General features: G+C 38.2%; 1 protein-coding gene across 4 annotated transcripts in view; it reads left to right on the forward strand.

The window, feature by feature from the left end:
• The first annotated feature begins 7,310 nt into the window (after positions 1 to 7,310).
• The window catches only part of LOC109237534 (alpha-mannosidase I MNS4), a 21,023-nt gene continuing 3,022 nt past the window's right edge, over positions 7,311 to 25,311 (forward strand). Inside the window, exons 1-14 of one of the 4 annotated variants that reach the window (XM_019403851.1) lie at positions 7,311 to 7,488; positions 8,264 to 8,383; positions 8,472 to 8,564; positions 9,585 to 9,671; positions 9,828 to 9,918; positions 10,652 to 10,707; positions 11,458 to 11,530; positions 12,315 to 12,424; positions 13,461 to 13,511; positions 21,433 to 21,521; positions 21,946 to 22,027; positions 22,125 to 22,238; positions 22,831 to 22,910; positions 24,199 to 24,334. In XM_019403851.1, coding sequence (XP_019259396.1) covers positions 7,384 to 7,488; positions 8,264 to 8,383; positions 8,472 to 8,564; positions 9,585 to 9,671; positions 9,828 to 9,918; positions 10,652 to 10,707; positions 11,458 to 11,530; positions 12,315 to 12,424; positions 13,461 to 13,511; positions 21,433 to 21,521; positions 21,946 to 22,027; positions 22,125 to 22,238; positions 22,831 to 22,910; positions 24,199 to 24,334 — 1,287 coding nt within the window. In that variant the 5' untranslated portion in view covers positions 7,311 to 7,383. The remainder of the gene's footprint in view (positions 7,489 to 8,263; positions 8,384 to 8,471; positions 8,565 to 9,584; positions 9,672 to 9,827; positions 9,919 to 10,651; positions 10,708 to 11,457; positions 11,531 to 12,314; positions 12,425 to 13,460; positions 13,512 to 21,432; positions 21,522 to 21,945; positions 22,028 to 22,124; positions 22,239 to 22,830; positions 22,911 to 24,198; positions 24,335 to 25,311) is intronic. The other 3 variants (XM_019403852.1, XM_019403849.1, XM_019403850.1) reach the window with 3 other exon arrangements.

Genomic DNA, 25,311 nt, shown 5'->3' on the forward strand with positions numbered 1-25,311 from the left:
TGTCACTGTAAGGAAGAAGAATGGCCAGATTCAAGTGTGCGTTGACTTTAGGGATCTCAACAATTATTGTCCTAAAGATGAATTCCCGCTTCCTATTCCAGAGCTGATGATCGATGCTACTACTGGGTACGAGGCAATGTCATTTATGGATGGTTCGTCGGGCTATAACTAAATTCACATGGCACCAAAAGATGAAGAGCTTACTGCATTCCGCACCCCCCAATGGTATTTATTGCTACAGGGTAATGCCTTCTGGTTTGAAGAACGTTGATGATACTTATCAAAGGGCTATGCAGAATATTTTTGATGACCTTCTCCATAAAAATGTTGAATGCTATATGGACGACTTGATGGTAAAATCAAGAAAGAGGGTGACCACTTGAAAGACTTGAGAATGGTGTTTTAGTTGCTCCGGAGGTACCAACTTAGGATAAATCCATTGAAATGCGCCTTTGGAGTTACTTCCGGGAATTTCCTTGGTTTCATTGTCCGACATCGAAGGATTGAAATTTATCAAGCCAAAGTAGATGCAATCTTGAAAATGCATGAGCCTCAGGATATTCACGAATTGAAAAGTCCGCAAGAAAAGTTAGCGTACCTTAGGAGATTCATCTCAAACCTAGCTGGGAGGTGTCAACCATTCAGTCGCCTTATGAAGAAAGGTGTCCCTTTTAAATGGGACCAAGCGTGTAGCAATGCCTTTGAGAGCATTAATTCCTACTTGATGAAGCCTCTAGTTTTAGTAGCCCCTATACCTGAAAAGCGATTGATACTATACATTGCGGTGTAAGAAAGGTCTGTTGGAGCACTGCTGGCCCAATAAAATAGCAAGGGAAAAGAAAACTCTCTTTATTACTTGAGCAGGATGATGATACCAAACGAGCTGAATTATTCGCCAATTGAAAAGTTGTGTTTGGCGCTAGTCTTCTCAATTCAAAAGTTGAAGCATTACTTTCAAGCTCATGTTGTTCGTCTTATTTCTAAGGCAAATCCCACCAAGTTCGTGATGTCAAAACCTGTTCTTATTGATCGACTAGCGAGATAGTACCTCCAATTTCAATAATTCGAGATTTTGTACGGTGTAAAAAGACAAGCATTGGCAGACTTCTTGGTAGATCATCCGATACCTGATGATTGGGAGGTAACTGACGAACTACCGGATGAGGGTGTAATGGTCGTTGAAGTTCAACCTCCATGGAAGTTGTACTTTGATGGTGCTGCGTATTGCGGAGGAGTTGGTGCTGGCATAATATTTGTCACTTCCTAAGGTAAAGTTTTGCCCTACTCCTTCACCTTGACACAACTCTGTTCCAACAATGTTGTTGAGTATCAAGAATTAATACTTGGGCTTGAAATGGCTGTTGATATGAAGCAGTTACAATTGCTAGTCTTTGGTGACTCCAAGTTAGTGGTTAATCAGCTTTTAGGTAGTTACGAGGTCAAGAAACCTGAACTACGCCCTTATCATAATTATGCTAAGAAATTGATGGGATGGATTGGTGATGTGATTATTCAATATGTGCCTAGGAAAGAAAACAGAAGGCTGATGCTCTAGCTATCCTAGCTTCATCGCTAACCCTGCCTAATAGAACGCAAGTTACTATCTGCCAAAAATGGGTAGTACCACCGCCAAAGAGGGTAGAAGTGGAGAAAATGAACTCGAGCATCTTGTGGCCGTTTCTGAAGCTGAGAAGGAATAATAGAGACAACCCATCATCGACTACTTAAGTTACGGGATACTTCTAGAAAATCCGAGGAGAATGACCAAAATTCGTCGTCGTGCACCTTGCTTCCTTTACTACAAAGATACTTTATACAGAAGGTCATTCGAAGGAGTACTCTTGCGATGCTTAGGGGAAGATGAAGCACTCCAAGATTTGCAAGAAGCACATTCTGGGATATGTGGGTCACACCAGTCTGGACCAAAGCTCCACTTTCATGTAAAAAAGGGTGGGATATTATTGGCCAGCGATGGTAAAAGATTGCTTGGGCTACGCTCTAAGATGCAAGGCTTGCCAATTCCATGCGAATTTTATTCATCAGCCTCCCGAAGTGTTGCACCCAACTATTGAATCCTGGCCGTTTGACGCTTGGGGATTGGATGTTGTTGGACCACTGCCAAAGTCCTCTGGTGGGCACCTATACATCTTGGCTACAACTGACTACTTCTCATAATGGGCTGAAGTTGTTGCTCTTAAGGAAGTAAAGAAGGAAAATGTTGCAAGTTTCATCCGAGTAAACATAATTTATCGCTTTGGCATTCCTCGTTACATAATAACGGTAATGGCAATCCATTCGACAATAGGTTGATGAACAAGATTTGTGATCTCTTTGGCTTCAAGCAACGTAACTCTTCTATGTACAATGCTGCCGCCAATGGTCTAGCTGAGGCATTCAACAAGACTCTATGCAACTTGTTAAAGAAAGTCGTTTCCAAATCGAAACGAGATTGGCATGACCGTATGGAAGAATCTTTGTGGGCATATAGGACAACTCACCGCACACCAACGCAAGCGACCCCTTATTCATTTGTCTATGGAGTCAAAGTCGTCTTGCCACTCGAGCGTCAAATATCTTCATTACGATTAGCTATTCAAGAAGGGATCACTGATAAAGAAAATTTTGGACTTCGATGAGCAGAGTTGGAGGCTCTTGATGAGAAGAGGTTGGAAGCTCAACAGAGTCTTGAATGTTATCAAGCTCAATTTTCTCGTGCCTTCAATAAAAGAGTTCGCCCCAGATCCTTTTAAGTAGGAGATCAAGTCCTTGTCGTACGAAGACCCATTATTACTTCCCATAAACCTGTAGGGAAGTTCACTTCAAAATAGGATGGTCCATATGTCGTAGAAGAAGCTTACTCAAGTGGGGCTAACAAGCTGGTTGATGCAGATGGCATGAGAATCGGTCCTATTAATGGCAAATTTTTGAAGAAGTATTATTCTTGAAGTTGCAACGCCCCTTGACGTATGAGCCTAAACTGCATATTCCTACACTCCTGGCCTGCATAAGTCTAAACTTGACAGTCCATAAAAAAAATCTGCTAGATTGAAAACCTCGAAAGAGGCGGCCTAGGCTAAAGTTAGGACATAAAAAAAATTACCCATTTTGAACTACGATATGACTTGATCCTCTTCAACGAGGTACGTAGGCAGACTAGAGTTTCATTCTAAGTTCAGTCGCATAAGTTCAAAAGATACATATTGCCCCAATTATTGTCCGAGTGAAGTATGAAGGAATGTAAAATCAAGCTGAAATGTCATCCTCATATTGAACTTTGATCTCATTTGATTTAAAGGGGGGAACCCTCCATGGTAAATAGGTATCTTCAATGGGCCAATTTTAGGAGGATGTCAAGTATTTGCATTGAAGTCCAAGGATTATCTATGTCTTCAGGTTCACCAAACCTTCAAGTTTGTTGGTCTCCAATTCCTCCCTCTGCCTTAAAAAAAAGGGAAAAGAAGAGATGCGTCAAAAGGGAACACAAGTATAAGAAAAAAGATTACTTGGCACAACGTTTCAAATTCAGTGAGACTTGAATTCAAGATATATATGAGAATGGAGATCTTGAATTTCGATTGATGGCAAGTAAAACTTCTTCCGATCACGAGGCTTCCATACCAAGATACAAAAGTTTTGGTGAAGTCGCGCAAATCTGAAACCGTCAGCGTGTCAGAATTTTATGTTGATTTCAAGATATTATCTGAAATTATTCTTAATGTATTAAATTTTTCATTATGGATATGATTTAGATTTTGAAGTTTGGTTTCCGAAAAATCAAACGGATTGTAATTTTGACTTTTCTACACCAAGATATGAAATTTTTGGCGAGACTGCACAAATCTGGAATTGACAGCATGGTGCAATATAAAGTTAATTTTAAAATATTATCTGGGACGATTCTGAAGTTGTTTGATCAAGAATTTTGGATATGTTCTAGATTTTGAAGTCTAGTTTTCAAAAAGTCAAACAGTTCGTAATTTTGACGTTCCTACACCAAGATATGAATTTTTTGGTGAGACTGCACAAATCTGGAATTGACAGCATGGTGCAATATAAAGTTGATTTCAAAATATTACCAGGGACGATTTTGAAGTTGTTCGATTGAGAATTTTGGATATGTTCTAGATTTTGAAGTCTAGTTTTCAATAAATCAAACGGTTCATAATTTTGACGTTTCTACACCAAAATATGAATTTTTTGGTGAGACTGTGAAATCTGGAATTGACAGCATGGTGCAATATAAAGTTGGTTTCAAAATATTGTCTGGGACGATTCTGAATGTGCTTGATTGGTGATATCGAATACGTGTTAGATTTTAATGTTTAGTTTCTACGAAATCAAATGGCTAATATTTTTGGCGTTCTCACATTGAGATATATACTTCCTACTGCAAATTTTACGAAGGTGATGAACAATATTATCTTCAAAGAAAAGGAGGATGTATATTCAAATACAGAGAATTTCGAGACATGAACGATAGCGATGTTTAAAAGAAATCCAAGTTCTATTTTTTGGATGTCAATACATCATGTTAAGCAACCAAATATTGATATTGAACCGCAAGGAAAAAAAGAGGGGAACATTAATGAAAACGCACAATATAAAGTAAAACAGATGAAGTTTTCATTTCCACGAATAGTCGCTAGTTAACCAAAAAAAAAGAGGCAAATAAAATACTCTATATAGGCTAATCTAAATACAACTTGTAATTGACCAAGTCTTTAAGGGTGACCTCTAAGTATTGTTTCTTCGTCTCCACGTCGGCTAAGGCATCAACAGTCACCAAGGAAACATCAGAACATCTACGGTACTCCTCTTCAGCAGGTGAAACTCTAGATTCAATCTCTTCAACCTCTTTCTTGGCAGCATCTCGGAGAGCTCTTAACTGTTTCACCTTCTCCTTGGCCTCCTTGAGAGATTGACTGGTGATAGACAGTTCCTCGACCTTCTCCCCTTTTTTAGTTAAGATAAGATCAAGATGTTCCTTGGCTTTAAAAAATGGCTCTGGTATTTCAATGTCCACAACCTTATCGAAAGAGTTGATCGTCCCTGGTCATATGAAGTTGCAAGCTTAAAGAAAAACGTCAATAGATCTTTTAGAGGAGAAATATCCACACCCTTTCCATCCATCTCCTCGAGAATCACTTGGATCTCAAACTGAATAGAAGAAACACTGTCTGTAGTAAGGTTAGAGAGTTTGGTATGAATTTTAGCCCAGACATTCAAGATGAAATCCTTGCGAAGAGTCAAGACAACATTTCTTCCGTCAAAATTAGACATCGTTGGAGCTAATCTTTGGTGAAAATTAGGCCTCGTCTTTTAAAATTGGTAAGTTGATATTTTGACAAGTCTTGAAGTAGGGGGGAATTTGTAGATATTTAAATTTTATTGGATTTAAATCCATAAAATTATTTGGATTTTACTTTAAATTCAAGGTATATTAGTCCAAATATATATTATGGGCTAATATAGTTAGATTAAGTATATTAGTCAAATACATATGGGTTAAATAAATTAGTCCAAATCTACTAGGCTAGCCCATTCGATTGGGCTACAAATGATGAGCCCACTTCATTATTCCCAATATGCCATCTTCGTAGAGGCCCAGTTTGGTGCCACGTGTCAAAATGATGTGGCATGCCAAGTCAAACGGAAGAGCCAATAGGATCGTGCCATATGTCAAAATGATAAGGCATGCCAAGTCAAATTAAAGGGCCAATGAAATCGCACCACATGTGCAAGTGACATGTTCTGGCCAATCAAATGCGACCTTGTCACACTTCAATTTGATTGGTCGAAAAGAGTTTATTCTTATCATAACTCTTCCCTCCCACAACTATAAATAGGGGTCTTCATAACTCAGAAAAGACACCAGAAGTTACAATAAGAAGACACAAGGGAGCTCGTGGATCAAAGGCCATAATTCTCTGCAAACTGCAAGTGTTCAAGCATTCAAGCACTCCAACACAAATTTCAAGTATTCAAGATCAAGAACGAAGTCAAATCAAATACAAGGCGTTCAAGATCAAGGCTACTTGTTCGTGATACAATTCGTAGCAACAATCAAAGTGTTCGCGACCGATAAATCATATTCAAATTCAAGGTCATGCTCAAGGCCCTTGAATTTATATTGGAAAAGTAGAATCAGAGGAATTATAGAGATTGTAACACTCATATTACTTGAAATCAAATACTACGATTGTCGCAATATTTTTCGTCCTCGATTATTTTCTCGACGAAATTTATTGTCTAAACTTTATACTTGGACGAATAATAGTTTTGAGATTAAAAATTAAAATATAATACAGTCATACCTCTCTATAACAACATCCCTATATAACAACCATTCACTACAAAAATTGAGTTTTTCTTAGAACCGATTTTTTAAGTTGTATTTTACCTCTCTATAACAGCTTTTTACCTATAACAGTAACGACCATATTTATAGCAGAACGCTCTTTGTAAAATACCCCTCTATAACAACCATATAGAATCACTAAGATTACTAATAATAGTTTTAAAAATATGCACACAATTTTTTTCATTAAACAAATTAAGTTTTTATCTTGCATAAGATATAAGATTTGAAGATTTGCACATGGTATCTTTTCTATTGGACAAATTTCAAAAATTATTTAGATAAATTTTCTTATTATTAAGCTCTTAGATTGCCTTCAAGGGAAATGTATTGGATACTTTTTTGGTTAAAATTTGGTACGAATCTTCACCAATTCAAGCGTTATATCGCTAGTAAGAGAATAAATCTAAAAAACAAGCTACAATTACAAAGTTCTTTTATCAATCGTGAAAGAGAAAGAATTTATTTTCTAGGTAGCTTTAAAATGCATGCCTTATAGTTGAAATCTTTATATGTTATGAATTTATTAATAATGTAGTAGCTTTCTTCAATATTTAACTAGTGAAATATGCATATCTGTTGATATTTTAAATTTGAATAATTTTCTTATCCTTTATACTCCATATAATAATAAAAAAGGAAAAATAATTAATTTTTGGATAATTTTTATCTATAATAGCTAAAATATATTTAAACGTCAAATGCAATTATAGGTATATAATAGTCATTTACTATAAAAGCCAAAAAATATCGGAACAAGCGAGGTTATTATAGAGAGGCTTACACTATAAACAATCTTAGGATATTATCTACCACAATGATGAGTGTATTTTTAATGTGGGTAAAAACTCAGTGGCGCACGGTGTAACCAAGTTAAGTAGAGTACGAGAATGCAATTTCGTGAAGTTTGAGGGCCGTTTTGGGTTGTTTTAGCATGTACCTTGAAAGAGGTAATTTAGAATTAAGATTCAGATGGACATATATACTCGGCAGAGAGAGAAAGAGGAAAAAGGAGGAGAGTGGCTATGGAAGCTCCGAAGTTATTGATGCTGATTCTGTGCGCCTTGTTTATAGGCAAAACCCTCGGAGATGGCGTCACTCCTCAAGAAGCCAAAGAGCTCAGAGACGAGGTCACCTTTATTTCTCTTCTCCTTATCGATTGTTCACTCGCAGATCGACGCATTTTTTGGACCTTTAAAATGTTTTTAATCTTGAACTTCAATTATCATTACTTTTCTTTTAATCTCTTTCTGAATGTAGTGATGTCAAGTGTTAACGGATTGATACGATGTCCATTACTTCAATGATTTGATATAAAAAGTGGTTACATTCTTGATCTCGGCATAAAATTAATATTGTTGAGAATCAGTTGTCAGCTCTTCAATAGGAACTCTAAAGCTGAAATAATGGAGATGATTTCATGTTTGTCGAAATTGCAACAGGAAAAGCAGACGTCAACTGAAACGAAAAATGTGTTCTTTACTTTATCAAAAAGAAAAATGTATTCAATATAATGAGACATCTTCTATTTTGTCGGAATGGTTACAGAAGAGATTAAAAAATTTGAAACTGAAACGAATAAGTACATAGCTAGGAATAGACAGTGGCATAACGATTTAACATCCAACCTACTAATCTATTTTCTAGGTTGGAAATTAGAGCAATTGGTACACTTTTGTAAAAGGGGAAGAATATTCTCATTCATGCCCACCTCACATTTTTGTATCTCCTCTTCGTATTAATCCCCACTCGATATCCAACATTGGAACTAGGTGGTTAGAGAAAAAAAGTGACCGAAAGTTGAGCATATAATATCTTGCTCATTTTCTTCTGCTTTGCCTTCCCTTCCAATTTCGAACTTTATAATGTGGTTGAAAAAATAGTGATATTTTCATTCCTTTTTAGGTGCGTGAGATGTTCTACCATGCATTTAACGGATATATGGATCATGCTTTTCCACGTGATGAGTTAAGGCCTTTATCTTGTGGAGGAGAAGACACACTTGGTGGCTATGCCTTAACATTGGTAAGAAGACACTTTCTTGCTGGACTGGACAAACTAATTTTTCTTGGTAAACATATACTTAATGTTCCTAACATGTGCATTTTCACAGATTGACTCATTGGACACCTTGGCTTTGCTTGGTGACAGAGAGCGGTTTACTTCTTCTGTTGAATGGATTGGTAAAAATCTTCAGTTTGATATTGTGAGTATGGCATTTGTATGAAACTGAATGAATATTGGAGCGAATATTTTACTCTTCAAAAGACATTGCCTTATGAACTTCAGATAATTAACTCGTTGAAGTTGGATTTAAAAGATCTCCTCTGGCTTCTTGAAAGTTCTTTTTCCCCATTAATCTTTTTTTGAGTGCCATAGAAAGGTGATCTTGAATATGACTGTAATAATTCCTTTGTATTGCTGGGAAATCAGATGCCTTTAGTGGCCGTAATGCTTCTAATGTTGAGAATATAAGCTTTCATGCATGGGGTTTGGTGTTCGACTTGTATGACAGTCAAATTTAAGAACCATCAAGTAGTTTGACAAGGTTAAACTTTTGTTGCAAATCCCAATTTCTCCCTTGACTAGATGCTTTTGTCAATTCAGCAAATGACTACCTTGTGTTGATTAAAGTTATTTATAAATAAGAATATTAAACAAGTCATCCTTGTAAAGAGATAGGCATTTTTATTATGTGCTAGCTTTATGTAGCATGTGATATGTGGGTTAGGCGGATGTCACAGGTTCGAATCCTGCCACAAACAAAAAGCCTGATATTTAAGTGGAAAAGGGTATCGGGGCGGATCTATCATCCACCGAGTTTCAGACCGTGCGCCACTGACTCTCTGTGATTTCTCGGTTTTCAAAAAAAATTATAAGCTTTGAGTTTGCTTTCTATTTACAGCTCATTCACATAGAAGCAGCCTCCCTCATTGTGAAATTTATAGGCAAGACACCCTTTAGAAACTGGCCTCAATGTTTGATATCTGTTGCCTTTTTGTATCCTCCGGAAGAGACCCTCGGAGTATCAATACTTGTAAGAAGAACCTAAGTTTTTAAGATAATCGAGACTTTATTCATATACCCGGGGAATATTGTTGAGAAAAGACTCCTTATAAAAGCTCTTGGCCCATCCTTCACTCTGCTCACGGTTAGCCGGGAATGAGACTGGGAGTTCGATTTTATTTGCTACTTTCCTGAGTTCTGAAAATTTACGTATTTGCAGAACAAGACAGTATCTATATTTGAGACTACAATACGTGTCCTTGGAGGTTTAATTTCTGCCCATCTCATTGCAAGCGACTATAACACGGTATTATATTCATATGTGTGTTACCTTTGTGTCTTTTAAAAAGAATTACTTTTCTGATACAGCCGAGTATGCCTTCTATGTTTGTTAACTTTAGAAAAGTGAGAGACTCTAAGCTACTTTCTCCAAATACTTTAACCAGGTCCTTTAGAACTGCAGGGCATGAGGATTCCCACTTATGATAATGAATTGCTTCACTTGGCTGAGGACTTGGCACGGAGAATGTTGCCGGCATTTGATACTCCTACAGGTATCCCTCGTGGAATTTGGTTTTGGCCATATCGATTGGGTAGAATCAATCTTGTTATGAATATTGTGTAATTATTGAAGTATGTTGTATGTCTATTAGAACCAATTAGGGAGGTTATTTTTCTTGTAATTGCGTAACCTTGATTTCCCTCATACCTTCGAATAGTTGAATAGGTGTATGTTACTATTTAAACACCCCGACAACTTGAGGAATAATCAAGCTAAACTTTCTCTCAATATTCTTCCATGTTCTTTATTCTCAGATTCTATCAGAGCTAGTCTCATCCCTATTGTTGTGTCTCCATATGTTGGACCTCCTTATTATGGTATCCGCAGTCCAGATGTCCTTTTCTAGGCATGCAATAGAGCGAGTGTCCCATATTGGTTGAATGGGTTGTTGTAAGTCCTTGTATGATTTTGGATGATTCTCCCCTCATGATATAGCTTTTGGATTGAGTTAGATCCAAAAACCATTTTTTTAAACATTGTTATTGGGTTGGTTCACCCTCTGACAAACAACTTACTTCCAAATATTGTTTTCTAGTTGGAGGTAATTTAGTATCTTGGAAGATATATAAAAAAATCTAGTTGCGAGATCCAGCGTTGAGTTTATTATATCTATATCTGATAAAAAGTTTAGGTTAATAAAGTGTGACTGTGTGAGTTTGAACAACACTTGCCTGTCCTAGTAAAACAGCCTGCCTATCTTACATTCTGAATTACTTTTGCTGCAGGAATTCCATTTGGATCAGTAAATCTGTTGCATGGAGTCGATGAAAATGAAAGCAAGGTAAATCCTCTTTGTATTCTCCTTTTCCTCTTTGGAAGTGCTGTATTGGATTCCATCTATAGTGGTATCATGCCTAGTGTGGCAGTGGTTGGGAGCAAAGACATTCTATATTCAAGCTCGCTTCAGATTAACTTATCAGTTAAAAAATATCTATGACTGTCCTGGTTGTTAATGAACATGTGATCTTGTGCCTTTTCTTTCTAATATGATTTGGAATATTTTGTTCTAAGATAGTTGTAATTCACAATATTTTGAAGACAGCAATGTTCTTATCCAGCATTTTTGCCCTATTCCCACAAGTAAAGAAGAGAAAACCAGAAATCCTCTTGATCTGATCATTTTTGTATCCATCTGACAGACATGAATAGAGTTAGAGAAGACGGACAAATTTCTATCTTTTGAAGTCTGTTAAGTATTACTAGTAAATAATTTTAGAAGATTGACCTGGTTGGTGTCTGCATGAGAATCAGTGGTCTGCATGAGAATCAAGAACCAGCATGGCAGGAGAAGACATAATCTACTGTTTGTTAGTTCATGTAAAGTGAAATATGAAAATATTCTGTCTTGCTTGTCTGGAGGACCATGTATGTGCAACTACATGTGCTATGCATGCCATAGGCATTTATTAGATGTCTGAGCTATTAAAGCTTCTGAAACTCTACTTGCTTTTAATTCTTAATCAGCTTTCCTTGCCTGAGATGTGCACTCACATTATTATCCTATATTAAAGCTATATTTTTGGGTGCCTAGATAACATCAACTGCTGGTGGAGGGACACTGACGTTAGAATTTGGGGTACTCAGCCGCTTAACTAATGATCCCAGTAAGTAAAACACTGTTGATCTGATTTACTCAATTTTCCTTTCATCTTCTGATCTTATTCAAGAGGATCTTCAGTATTTTGTTCAGGTTTACTCATTCTAATTACCCTGACATGAGTAGTTGTTTGTTTCAGCTGACATAAGGTACACTCTAGATCCTTGGTGGAACGAACTCGAAAGAGCTGTAATGTAGGTAAAATGAGTATATCTTTAGGAATCCAATACCTTCGCTTAGGAGCTTGGGTCATTATGTTTTACTCTTTAACTTGGTTTAGTAACAGACCTTAGATATCATTTGGGTTCTTCAAAAGATTGAGATTATTTAAGTTCTTTCTACTTTGTACTCAACTGAAAGAAGTATGAAGAGAAAAATCTGGACCTGTTAAGGAGTAGTACTTTCTTTTTTTTTTCCCCCTTTTCGGGGGTTGGGGGGGGGGGGGGATTTGAGATGAGTCAGGCTGCGGAGGTTCCCAATTTGATTTCTGAAGTGTAGTTGACTTAACTGTTAACATTAGAGGTGGTACACTCATCTGAGCTTCTAAGAACAGTCAACCCTTTATCTGACCGTTTATGGAGATATGTTATCCATTAGATATCTAGTGTGTAGTGACTGTTAATGTTTGGACACAATTCCCATGTCTCAGGCCCTTTCAAGTAGCAGTCCTTCTAAAATTTTTGAACAGTAGTTTGTTTCCCCCTTCATCGTGTGTTTGGTAAATCGAGCATGTAAATTCACGTAGTTTTGCTTTGTGAACTTATGCTTATTCTTGTTATGATGAAATGCAGTTTTTGAGCAAGTTGCAAAGAACGCAGTTCGAGGATTATGGGCTCGCCGGTCAAAGATTAATTTAGTTGGTGCTCATATAGATGTTTTTTCTGGTGACTGGACACAAAAGGTCACATTCTTTCAAATCTAGGACGTGCATTTTGTCGTTGTGATAGGCATGATAAGAATTTTTTTGATTTGGCTTGATTCATGATGTCACACAACTTGAAATCCTTATTGTTTGTCCGTGCTGTTGTGCACGGAATAATAGGTAGACTAATGGAGAGAGTGAAGGGAATGTGCCTGGGGGAGGAAATATATGGAGGAAAAAGTCAGGTCAGCTGTCCAGCTGCGATGGCATTATTGTTGTCAATTTGATGCTAAGTGCAGGAGAGAGAGAGGTAAAAACTGGGGGTGGGGGTGGGGGGGAATCGACTGAAGGGTATAGACTGCAGTTCTGATTTCTTCTTGGGTTGAAGAGGCAACATGGATAAAAGAGAGGTGGGCTGGACAAAACACCTTTTCCTGCTCGAAATGGCCCCTTGCTTGTAAAATTTCTGGAAAGTGAGTTGTCTTTCAGTTTTATCTCTTTTCTCCAAAATTTAATTAAAGGAGAGGAAATCCGGAAAAAAAAAAAACTGAAATCTTTTGAATTTCATGATATAGTGTCTGAAATATAGAGGGGTTTGAACTACAACTACGTTAAGGATATCTACCTTCATCTTTGACTCCTCTAACTAAAATATCTATTTCTTATGCATATCTGTAGTACTTCCCTCTGATAATGTATAATGTGTTACCGTTAGTTGATTATTTTTTTATCCCTAAACGGAAGACTGAAAGTCCTCTGTGTGCTAAAATATTTACATCTAGTAACTTCCTATAAGTGTTCGGCATTAGATCTAACAGCTAGCCTGCTGTTTGTACCTCTTGTTGAAGAATTAGAACCTAGATATTTAAGGGTTATGATTGACTCAAAAAGCTGGATACATTAAAGGAATGGTTTCAACTACGCATGGCCACTTTGACTTCGTTAGTCATTCCTTCTCCACTTGGGATTCAGGAATTGTCATTTTTTAGCACTGCAACCTAGCATTATTGGTTTCTTGCATTTCTTTCACTTTTCCCTTTGTAGTCAAGTAATATAAAATATTCATTCTTTGCAGGATGCTGGGATAGGGACAAGTATAGACTCTTTCTATGAATATCTCCTAAAGGTAAATTCTCAACTGTCCAGAATAATTGCTTTTTGTGTATACAAAATTAATAAATAATACTCCTTTTGCGTAGTTTGTTTGCTTGTAATCATTAGAACTCATTTCTTAGTAAAAGCGTAGAATAAGATCTTTATATCTATTCTACTGTTCCTATCCTCCTAAACATGTTTTTGCAATCATGATTCTGGACTTTGTTAATAGAGCAGGATACTGATGATTTGCAATCATGATTCTGGACTTTGTTAATAGAGCAGGATACTGATGATTTGTGTTAGAATAGTCATGTAAATAGGAGTAAATAAATAACCCTAATCCAATATATGTTAGGAGTAGGACATGTTATGTGTGTATATATATAGGGCTCATTGTAACATATGTATATACATCAATAATATATTTTCTCCCGTGCTTTCTCACATGGTATCAGAGCTTTAGTGAGAAACATATCGCTGTGCATCATTCCAGCGACTTCCGGGAAAAAAGAACTCAGTCACCGTGCAATTTTCCGGTGACCTAAGTGACTTATTGCGTCAAAGTCACTAATTAACAGTGTTGTGCAAAATCCAACACCACCACAAGGTTCCCAAGAGAGATCCGACCAAACCCCAGAAAAAATCACCGGAAAATAGCCCTCCACGCGCCGTCACGCGCCTGTCGGAACTCTGCCGCCGGCGGCGCGTCTGTCCCACGCGCCGGCGCGTGAGGCCTCTTCCGGCCATTTTTCGGCTTCGCTTCTTCAGGACAGTTGGATCGCCCTGCAATTCCGAGCCTGTCCATATTTTTATTTTTTAATTCCGACCACTTTGAGTTTTTCCGGCGACTACACTGATTTTTCCGGCGACTACACTGATTTTTCCGGCAGCTACAGTACTTTTCCGGCAAACACAGTGTTTTCTTCATCTGTCTCAGAGAATTTTCAGTTGATTCTTTTTTGTTATTTAGTGATAATCCAACCATGTCTTTGGGAGTCGATGCTTTCGGGTCTAGAAACCCGAGTTCTGGCAGTTCCGGTGTTATGATTACCTCAGAACCTTTAATGGGAGGTTCAAACTACTTAGATTGGGCTTCATCTGTCGAGTTGTGGTGTAAAGGTCAAGGAGTTCAAGATCATTTAACAAAAAAGGCTAGCGAAGGTGATGAAAAGGCCAAAACACAATGGGAGAAGGTCGATGCTCAGTTATGTAGTATCCTGTGGCGATCTATTGATTCCAAGTTGATGCCCTTGTTCCGTCCATTCCAGACATGTTATTTAGTTTGGGAAAAGGCTCGTAATCTATACACTAATGACATATCTCGTTTCTATGATGTAATATCGCGAATGACAAGCTTGAAGAAACAGGAATTAGATATGTCTACTTACTTGGGACAAGTTCAGGCAGTCATGGAAGAATTTGAGACGTTGATGCCAGTTTCTGCTAGTATTGAAAAACAACAAGAGCAACGACAGAAGATGTTTCTAGTTCTTACACTCGCTGGACTCCCTAATGACCTTGATTCAGTACGTGACCAGATTTTGGCTAGTCCAACCGTCCCCTCAGTTGATGAATTATTCTCTCGATTACTTCGCCTTGCTGCAGCACCTAGTCACCCAGTGAGCTCATCACAGACACTTGACTCATCTGTCCTCGTATCCCAATCAGTGGACAATCGGGCATCTCATACTATGGAAAATAGACGAGGAGGAGGTCGTTTTGGAAGATCTAGACCCAAGTGCTCCTATTGTCATAAACTTGGACACACTCGTGATGTATGCTATTCTTTACATGGCCGCCCAACCAAAAATGCTTATGTTGCTCAGACTGAGACTACAGGTAACCAGGGATTTTCTTTATCTGAAGGGGAGTATAATGAGTTCCTTCAGTATCGAGCAAGTAAGCAGACATCTCCACAAGTAGCTTCTGTTGCTCAGACTAATACTTCTGTTGCTGGTAATTCTTTTGCTTGTGTTTCCCAGTCTAGTCCTCCTGGACAATGGGTTGTGGACTCAGCCGCTTCTGATCATATCTCTGGTAATAAATCACTTTTGTCAAATATTGCGTATTCACAGTCTCTTCCCACTGTTACTTTAGCCAATGGGTCTCAAACCAAAGCAAAAGGAGTTGGACAAGCGAATCCCCTACCCTCTGTCACTCTAGATTCCGTTCTCTATGTCCCTGGCTGTCCTTTTAATCTTGCATCTGTTAGTCGTTTGACTCGTGCCCTCCATTGTGGTATATATTTTATTGATGATTCTTTTATTATGCAGGACCGCAGTACAGGGCAGACGATTGGAACAGGACTTGAATCAGAAGGGCTTTACTACCTTAACTCCCTAAAATCCTCCAAGGCATGTCTAGTTACAGATCCTCCGGACCTAATTCACAAACGTTTAGGACATCCAAGCTTATCCAAGCTTCAGAAGATGGTGCCTGGTTTGTCTAGTTTATCCACATTAGAGTGTGAGTCATGTCAGCTCGGGAAACATACCCGAGCCTCCTATCCTCGTAGTATTGAGAGTCACGTAGAGTCTATTTTTTCTTTAGTTCACTCTGATATATGGGGTCCTAGTAGAGTCAGTTCAACCTTGGGATTTCGTTATTTTGTTAGTTTTATTGATGATCATTCAAGATGTACTTGGATTTTCTTAATGAAAGATCGTTCTGAGTTGTTTTCTATATTCCAGAATTTTTGTGCTGAAATTAAAAATCAATTTGGTGTTTCCATTCGCACTTTTCGCAGTGATAATGCCTTAGAATATTTATCCTCTCAATTTCAGCAGTTTATGACTTCTCAAGGAATTATTCATCAGACCTCTTGTCCTTATACCCCTCAGCAAAATGGGGTTGCAGAGAGAAAGAATAGGCACATCATTGAGACTGCTCGCACACTTCTCATTGAATCTCATGTTCCGCTGCGTTTTTGGGGCGATGCAGTTCTCACAGCTTGTTATTTAGTTAATCGGATGCCTTCCTCTCCCATCCAGAATCAGATACCGTATGCAGTATTGTGTCCCCAATCACCCGTATACTCTGTTCCCCCTCGTGTTTTTGGGAGCACTTGTTTCGTTCATAACCTAGCCCCTGGGAAAGATAAGTTAGCTCCTCGTGCTCTCAAGTGTGTCTTCCTTGGTTATTCTCGTGTTCAGAAGGGCTATCGTTGTTACTCACTTGATCTTCGTAGGTACTTTATGTCCTCTGACGTCACATTTTTTGAGTCTAAACCTTTCTTTACCTCTTCTGACCTTTCTGACCCCCTTGATATATCTGAGGTCTTACCTATACCGACCTTTAAGGAGTCTACTATAGCTCCTCCTTCACCTTCCGCCACAGAAGTCTTACCCGAGTCTCCTATAGCTCCTCCTTCACCTTCCGCTATAGAAGTCTTATCCATTCCAGCCGTTGAGGAGTCTAGTGTGGCTCCTCCTAGACTCCCTGCCACAGGAACACCACTTTTGACATATCATCGTCGTCCGCGCCCAGCATCAGGTCCAGCTGATTCACGTCCTGCACCTGACCCTGCTAATACTGCGGACTTGTCTCCTCTTAATCAACCGATTGCACTTCGGAAAGGTATACGGGCCACCCTTAATCCTAATCCCCATTATGTCGGTTTGAGTTATCATCGTTTGTCATCACCCTATTATGCTTTTCTATCTTCTTTGTCCTCTGTTTCCATCCCTAAGTCTACAGGTGAAGCATTGTCTCATCCAGGATGGCGACAGGCTATGATTGACGAGATGTCTGCTTTACATACGAGTGGTACTTGGGAGCTCGTCCCTCTTCCTTCAGGTAAATCTACTGTTGGTTGTCGTTGGGTGTATGCAGTCAAGGTTGGTCCGGATGGTAAGGTTGATCGTCTTAAGGCTCGTCTTGTTGCCAAAGGATATACTCAGATATTTGGGCTCGATTACAGTGATACCTTCTCTCCTGTGGCTAAGATAGCATCAGTCCGCCTTTTTCTATCCATGGCTGCTGTTCGCCATTGGCCCCTCTATCAGCTGGACATTAAGAATGCTTTTTTACACGGTGACCTTGAGGATGAAGTTTATATGGAGCAACCACCTGGGTTTGTTGCTCAGGGGGAGTCTCGTGGCCTTGTATGTCGCTTGCGTCGGTCACTTTATGGTCTAAAGCAGTCTCCTCGAGCCTGGTTTGGTAAGTTCAGCACAGTTATTCGAGAATTTGGCATGATTCAGAGTGAAGCTGATCACTCTGTATTCTATCGGCATTCTGCCTCGAGTCTCTGTATTTATCTGGTGGTCTATGTTGACGACATTGTTATTACCGGCAATGACCAGGATGGTATTACTAAATTGAAGCAACATCTCTTGCAACACTTTCAGACTAAGGATCTGGGCAAACTAAAGTATTTTCTGGGTATTGAGGTCGCTCAGTCTAGCTCAGGTGTTGTGATCTCACAACGAAAGTATGCCTTAGATATTCTTGAAGAGACAGGAATGACAGGTTGTAGACCGGTTGACACTCCGATGGATCCGAATTCTAAACTTATGCCAGGACAGGGGGAGCCTCTTAGCGATCCTGCAAGATATAGACGGTTGGTTGGTAAATTAAATTACCTTACAGTGACAAGACCTGACATTTCCTTTTCTGTGAGTGTTGTGAGTCAGTTTATGGATTCTCCGTGTGATAGTCATTGGGATGCAGTTGTTCGCATTCTTCGGTATATAAAATCAGCTCCAGGCAAAGGTTTATTGTTTGAGGGTCGAGGCCATGAGCAGATCGTTGGATACTCAGATGCTGATTGGGCAGGATCACCTTCTGATAGACGTTCTACGTCTGGATATTGTGTCTTGGTAGGAGGAAATTTGGTGTCCTGGAAGAGCAAGAAACAGAATGTGGTTGCTCGGTCTAGTGCAGAAGCAGAATATCGAGCAATGGCTATGGCGACATGTGAGCTAATTTGGATCAAACAGTTGCTCAAGGAGTTGAAATTTGGTGAGATTAGTCAGATGGGACTTGTGTGTGATAATCAAGCTGCTCTTCATATTGCGTCAAATCCAGTGTTCCATGAGAGAACTAAACACATTGAGATTGACTGTCACTTTGTTAGAGAAAAGATACTCTCGGGAGATATTGCTACAAAGTTTGTGAAGTCGAATGATCAGCTTGCAGATATTTTCACCAAGTCCCTCACTGGTCCTCGTATTAACTACATATGTAACAAGCTTGGTACATATGATTTATATGCACCAGCTTGAGGGGGAGTGTTAGAATAGTCATGTAAATAGGAGTAAATAAATAACCCTAATCCAATATATGTTAGGAGTAGGACATGTTATGTGTGTATATATATAGGGCTCATTGTAACATATGTATATACATCAATAATATATTTTCTCCCGTGCTTTCTCACAATTTGTATAGCCAGACTTAACTAGTTTGGGCGGAGACGTAGTTGATTGATAATTTTGGACTTTGTTTATTGTTGGATTGCCTCAAAAGAAACCTTATATCATGTAAAACACTGTCTGGTTGTATGCTCTGTTACTCTACTGGTGCCATTGCTCCAAAAGGTACTTTCTCTGTTTTCTGGTTAGAAGCTTCCTGACGAATTCTCCCACTTAATTCTGCACCTATGAATCTATCTTAGGGTATAGTGTTTGTTTAAAACGTAAGTGAGAATTATTCAGGACATGGTTCTGTTCTAGCTTTATGCCAACAAGAGAGAATTGGAACAGTTTAACTGCAAACAATAACATGGAATTAATGTTTATGTACTATAGTTTTATTTATGTCCAAAAGTAGCTCTCTTTTTTTCTTCGTATTGCTAAAAATCTTATACACATTAGTTATAAATCCTTGATCCTGCCGTTGTTTACCTTCCTATGGATGAGCTAACCACTAGTATAGGATATGAGGTTCTATGGTGCATGCTATTCTGCAGATGGTTTTGTTTAATTGGTGAAACTCGTGAGGGATTGACTAAGAGCTTAAATTCTGGAGAAGCATTGCAGAGATTCAGCTTTAGCATGTGTTTGTGAGACCAACAATGTTACAGGAGTGAATGTTTTGCTTTCCTAGAAATGCAGATGTTAAGATGGATGTGCAGTCATATAATATCAGACCAGATTTATTATAAAAGAAATGTTACACTAGATTAGAAAACAATCACATCTGAAAGAAGTAAAAGTAGCACATATAGAGAATAAAATGAGAGAATATCAGTGGAGATGGTCTGACCATGTTCTATGCAGACCTTCAAAAGCACTGATCTGTAGGTGAGATACTATGACAATTGAAGGACTTAAATAGGGACCAGTAAACCTGAAATTTATAAGGTGGATATCGTTGCAAAAGATCTATATCATCTCGGGATTCTTGCGGGTTTAGCAAAGAATAAAACACAATGGGAAAGAAGATCCATATAGATGGTAACAACTAGGTGGAGTCAAGACATACTTCTGTGGTACACCTACATTAGTTCCAGTATTTGCTAGAAGTTCTTTTTGGTTTGTTTATATGTTTGTATGTCAATGTAGGAATAAGCTTGGATTTAGAGAACTTCTATTGGCAGCCCCTAACATGCCGTAAAAGCAAGTTATTGTTAGTGGAATGACATAAGACCAAATAGAGCAAAATGGATAGAGAGGATTCAGATGACCGACTCTAGTAGTTCCGGTGGAGGTGTAGTTGTATTCGTTTTGTTTTAACCATCAATTTAATCGTTTGTATGCCCTTTTTTAAAAGAGTATCCTGTGTAATTATTACAATTCAAGATTCAAATATTCAAATTTTGAACGGTGTTTATATTCAGGTAAAGGACTCTTTCTTTTTCATTGTCTTTTTGGTGATTATAACCATCCATGTGAAAATAATTTTGTACGAGGAAACCATAAAGCTTCCTGGAATATTGGATATTGCCATAGTTACTGGTCCCCATCTTACAACTTGTTTGGATTGTTGTTACGTATTGTTTCATAATGTATCGTATTGTATTGTATTGTATTGTACTGTATCGTTTGATGAATGCAATGTTTGGATGGATTGTGTCGTTTTGGCGTCGTTTCATAGTATCACGCACCTGTGATATGATGAATAAACTTGCAATAATATAAAGAAAAATTATGATACGGTATATAAAAAGGTAGGGTAAATGATAAAATAAAATTATTTAATAATAATGAAGGGTGAGATTGAGAGAAAAACACAAGGAAACGACGCGACCACACCAAATCGGTTGTTACATGAAGTGGCACATTTCATCGTTACATAACGACGGATTTAACGATACGATACAATAAAATTTGAGTAACAATCAAAATAAACATTGTATTTAAAGTAACGATACGATACGATATGATAGGTAACAACCATCCAAACAAGCTGTTATCTGTATTTACATTAAACTCTCGGGGGGGGAGGGGAGGGGAGGGGGACTCTTGCTTTGGGGACCTAGTTCAATTATAATATCGTCTCTTATCTATATTTAAATAATTTCGAAGCTAGTAAACACAATAATTTCCAATTTTGCTGGGGGGAAACTAGAGTTGCATGTGTTTCACTATTGGACAGATGGAAAGATGTATTAAAAAAGTGCCTCCTTGCACTTTCCTGGGAGTGGAGGGGGAGGGTGAAGAGGAAAGGACACGGTGTTGAAAGGATGGTTATATTCTGACATTTACCTCTAGGAGATTTTGCTATGGCATGGTTGCTGAGATCAGAAAATACTTATTGCTAACATTAGATTCCTGTTCTTTATGGACTACTTTTATTCACAAGCTTTTTTGTTAGCATTTTCAGGGTCTTGTAATTGACAACTGGAAGTTCAGATTTGATTTTAAGGAGTTAGGAGTAGTTTTTCGTTTTGAACTAAATGAGTTAGTAGTTTAATTGCTTCGTTTCACAAACTCATGAATTCCTATAGGTTGATTTGTATGTAATTTTCCTTAATCCTGACCTACTCATTCACATATTTATTTCAGGCTTATTTGCTATTTGGGGACGAAGAATATCTTTTCATCTTCCAGGAAGCTTATAAGGCTGCTATGCACTATCTCTTTAATGATCCTTGGTAAGTAATGCTGCTTGCTAAGGCTTGTATTCAATACGGAGAAATCCCCATGGCTGTATTCCAATGCTGTTGTTACGTCAAGAGAACTAATATAGTTATTCTTTTGGAAGTGCGTCACATTATGTCTAGGTTCGTTTAGTTTGAGTATGACTACATCTCATAGATTATTTCTAAGGATATTTTAGAACATTCTCCACTTAATTGTTAGAGAATAATAACTTCCATTATTTTGCGTTACGTAGGCTAAGGCTCCTAAATAGGAAGCCCAATTCTGTAGTCAATAACCAAATCAAGAAGATATTTTCCTTACTCTCCTGTATTACGAGTTGGTACTCCACAATTTGAAGTCTTGCCCACCCCTAATTTTCTCTTGTTCTCTAGACCTAAAAGTTCTATGCAAATTTGCCTTTTTCAATATGTGTAGGTACGTAGAAGTAAATATGAATTCTGCTGCCCTTGTCTGGCCTTTATTTAACAGCCTGCAGGCATTCTGGCCAGGTCTTCAGGTGATTTGGTTATGGAGATCTCTCATACCCAAGCAAACCATTGTTTCCTTAAAATTTTATTCGTAGACGGAACTAACTTTTGTGTATTTGTTGAAAGGTTCTAGCAGGGGATATTGAGCCTGCCATTAGAACACATGCTGCTTTCTTCAGCGTCTGGAGAAGATATGGGTTTACCCCAGAGGGTTTCAATCTAGCTACGCTCACTGTTCAAGTACACCACCTTACTCTTGTCTAGTTCTTTTTGATATTTTGAGTTTGTTTATCTGCTAGTTATTTTATCAATGTACTTGTGTATGTAAAGTGACCTAGATATAGGCAGTGCCTGTTAGCATGAAATTGCTCCTGGGTGGACCTTATACGTGCTTAAAAGGAAAACCTCCATTGTATTGTTTGGTTGCTCACCTTAGCCCACATCACGAGCGAACATATAAGGTTAAAAGGTTTCATTTGGCCATCTTCATAGACATGCCTTTGACTCGTACAACTATTTCTCCATCGGGTCATTCTGCGTAACACTTTATCATTCTTTTAGCAAGTCACTTTTCAGATAAAGTCGTCCATGTAAGTGGATAGAACGTTTTAGTGATAGATCATTTCTCATCGCTGTGAAATATAAGCAGTCAGGCCACCACGTGAAGTCTTCTTCCATCTCCTCGAATTCTTTGTGCATTGATCTTGTTCCTTCTATTGCCTCTTTTTGTGCTGACTGGGCACCTGATTGCTATTGCTAGTGTGGTTAGGATTGGTTTGTTTACTGTATTATCACTTATCTTATATTTTATTGTATTTTGCTTACAATATAGCAAGGCCAGAAAAGCTATCCTCTGCGTCCGGAATTGATTGAGAGCACATATTGGCTGTACAAAGCTACCAGAGATCCCAGGTTGGCGTGTTTGCTCTTGAATTAAGTTTTGCTTTCGCCTACATTTTTCAGTAGTTAATTTAACCCGGAACGTTATTGGATGATTGATCACTACCTTTTTCATGATTGTATTGTGTGAAGAGTAATATCTTTAGGCACGTGCAATCTTCAGACGGTTAGGTTTTTACTTATTTGTTTTGCACTCTATTCAGTCTTTTAACAAAGCTGAAATTAAATGGAAATCACAACCAGGAAAGATCTTACAGTATGAATGTGTTGTATATCCAAGTTAGCAGAGTCATTCATTCTAGGAACGGAAGATCACGTCTTTCTTGCTTGACATCGAGATCTTTTAGCCCATACATGTAAGCTCATCAGATACACAGGAAAGCCGTCTAGAGGACAATTTACTAGTCTTTCCCCCCAGAATGACCCAGACAAAGATTCCCTATGAAGAAATCCTTTTTAGATTTCCTATTGGCAGTCCTTATCAAGTTTCCTATCTATGATCGTTGTGACATTTGTTATAGCCTGGATGTTGTATCTGGATGTGTGTGAAGGTAACCTCATAATTAGGATTTATTATTACTTCTCTGAGGCACCCAGGAGGGCCAAATAGACACATAGCAAAAACTCAAACTCCTACAAACGAAGGGAGTTGAGGAAATCAAGTAAAGTGTCTATATCGTATACATCTAACATGTTACACCAAAAAAGCCAAAAGAAGACTCAGTTTGAATATATGGTTCTGCTTTATCTTCAGAGCATCCTTGGTTTCATTTTCTGTCCGAAGGACCAAAAAGCAGTTTTCATCCAAACCCTTTTTAGGTGGATAATACTTTCTGTTTCAACTTCACGCAGATAGCATCTGTTGCTTAACTGCAGCCCCTTTTTTGCAAGTTCTCTTAAGTCAGACAGGATTCATGAGCCACTAGCCAAGAGAAGCATATCCCTTTTTGAGGAGCATCTTTTCTCCAAATCTATTTCCAAGGCCAAAAGGAGATCTGATCTGTCCCTTCTGTTAATGTTTTAACAAGATTTAACAGTAAAAACACCTTCTTTTTGTGCTAGAAATTTCCTTCCTTGCATGATCAAAAGAGATTCCAGAAAGGGTGAAAGAATGGTTAATGACTAAGCTGCACGGTCATTGCTACACTCTGAAAAATTTGATTTCAATTATTTAAAACTCTCTTTCTTTCTTCATTGAGTGCTTTCGCTTCCTGGATAGCAATTTAATCAATACACTCAGACTTTAAGGGTTCGAGGCTTATGTTTCTTTTAATTTCATCTATTAAATCATTTGATATAGGTATCTGGATGCCGGAAGGGATATGCTAGCTAGCTTGCAATATGGTGCCCGATGCACTTGTGGATATTGTCATATATCCGATGTTGAATTTCACAAACAAGAAGATCACATGGAGAGCTTTTTCTTGGCAGAAACTGTAAGGAATAAGGCTCAATTTTATTTTACCGTGTTCTGTCTGTGGTATATCAGTTTATTCCTGTGTCTTGTTTAGACAATATCAAGTGATTATGAGGGACTGCCTACATGAATATATATGGGGTATTATGAGGATCGAGGACACTGGAAAAAGTAAAAGCACAAGAGAATAATTTCCATTTGCCCTCGAATTATTTCTTAACATCAATTTTAGTCCTTTAATTAGTAAACAGACTTTTTACCTTGACATAATGAGTGGGTCAAGCACATTAAGTCCTTTTGCTGCAGGATTCAGCCAACTGACGGAATTAATAGCCCATCCAGCTTCGCTGAATCTCCAGGCCTTCTACCTCCTGACCCTACAAACTTTCGCTTACGCTCTGCAACCTTAACTCTAAATCTCCAAAAAATTATTCCTAACACATTGTGAAGCTCTTAAGGAAGCATTGATGTATAAATGCATTTGTGGTTGGGCATCTTATAGAAGTCTAACTTAGTGACGAGATCAAGGCAAATACAGTCTAACTTAGTGACGAGATTAAGGCAAATACAATTTCTCTTGTAACTTCTAGGGTGAGCTACTTCAAAAGTCATTAAGGGCTGGCATAAAAACAGATCAGACTTGGTGGATGAATGATATGTCTCAGTTGTGTGTGCACACACCGCTTTTCTGTTGTGAACTAATCGCAGTTTTATGACTAGTGGTTATGTGTGAATAGTGAAGGTGATCTTGTAATCTGATCTTAGCTGAGCGTTAGCGGAGTAACCTTATCGTGTTTTATGTCATATTACTTCTCTTTTATCTATGATATAAGGTAAAACATCTTTGTACTAATAAATTGATTTATGTCGTATTGATTTAACCATGATTTGAGGACTACTCTCATGTACTGGTATCTTGCTTCATTGGCTTGAACCCATGCATGATTGCACTTGATAATCATCTGAACAAAATTCTTGTTTTCTACTACCCCCCCC

The sequence above is a fragment of the Nicotiana attenuata genome, unplaced genomic scaffold (genome assembly GCF_001879085.1).
Source record: "Nicotiana attenuata strain UT unplaced genomic scaffold, NIATTr2, whole genome shotgun sequence".
NCBI classification, from domain to species: domain Eukaryota; kingdom Viridiplantae; phylum Streptophyta; class Magnoliopsida; order Solanales; family Solanaceae; genus Nicotiana; species Nicotiana attenuata.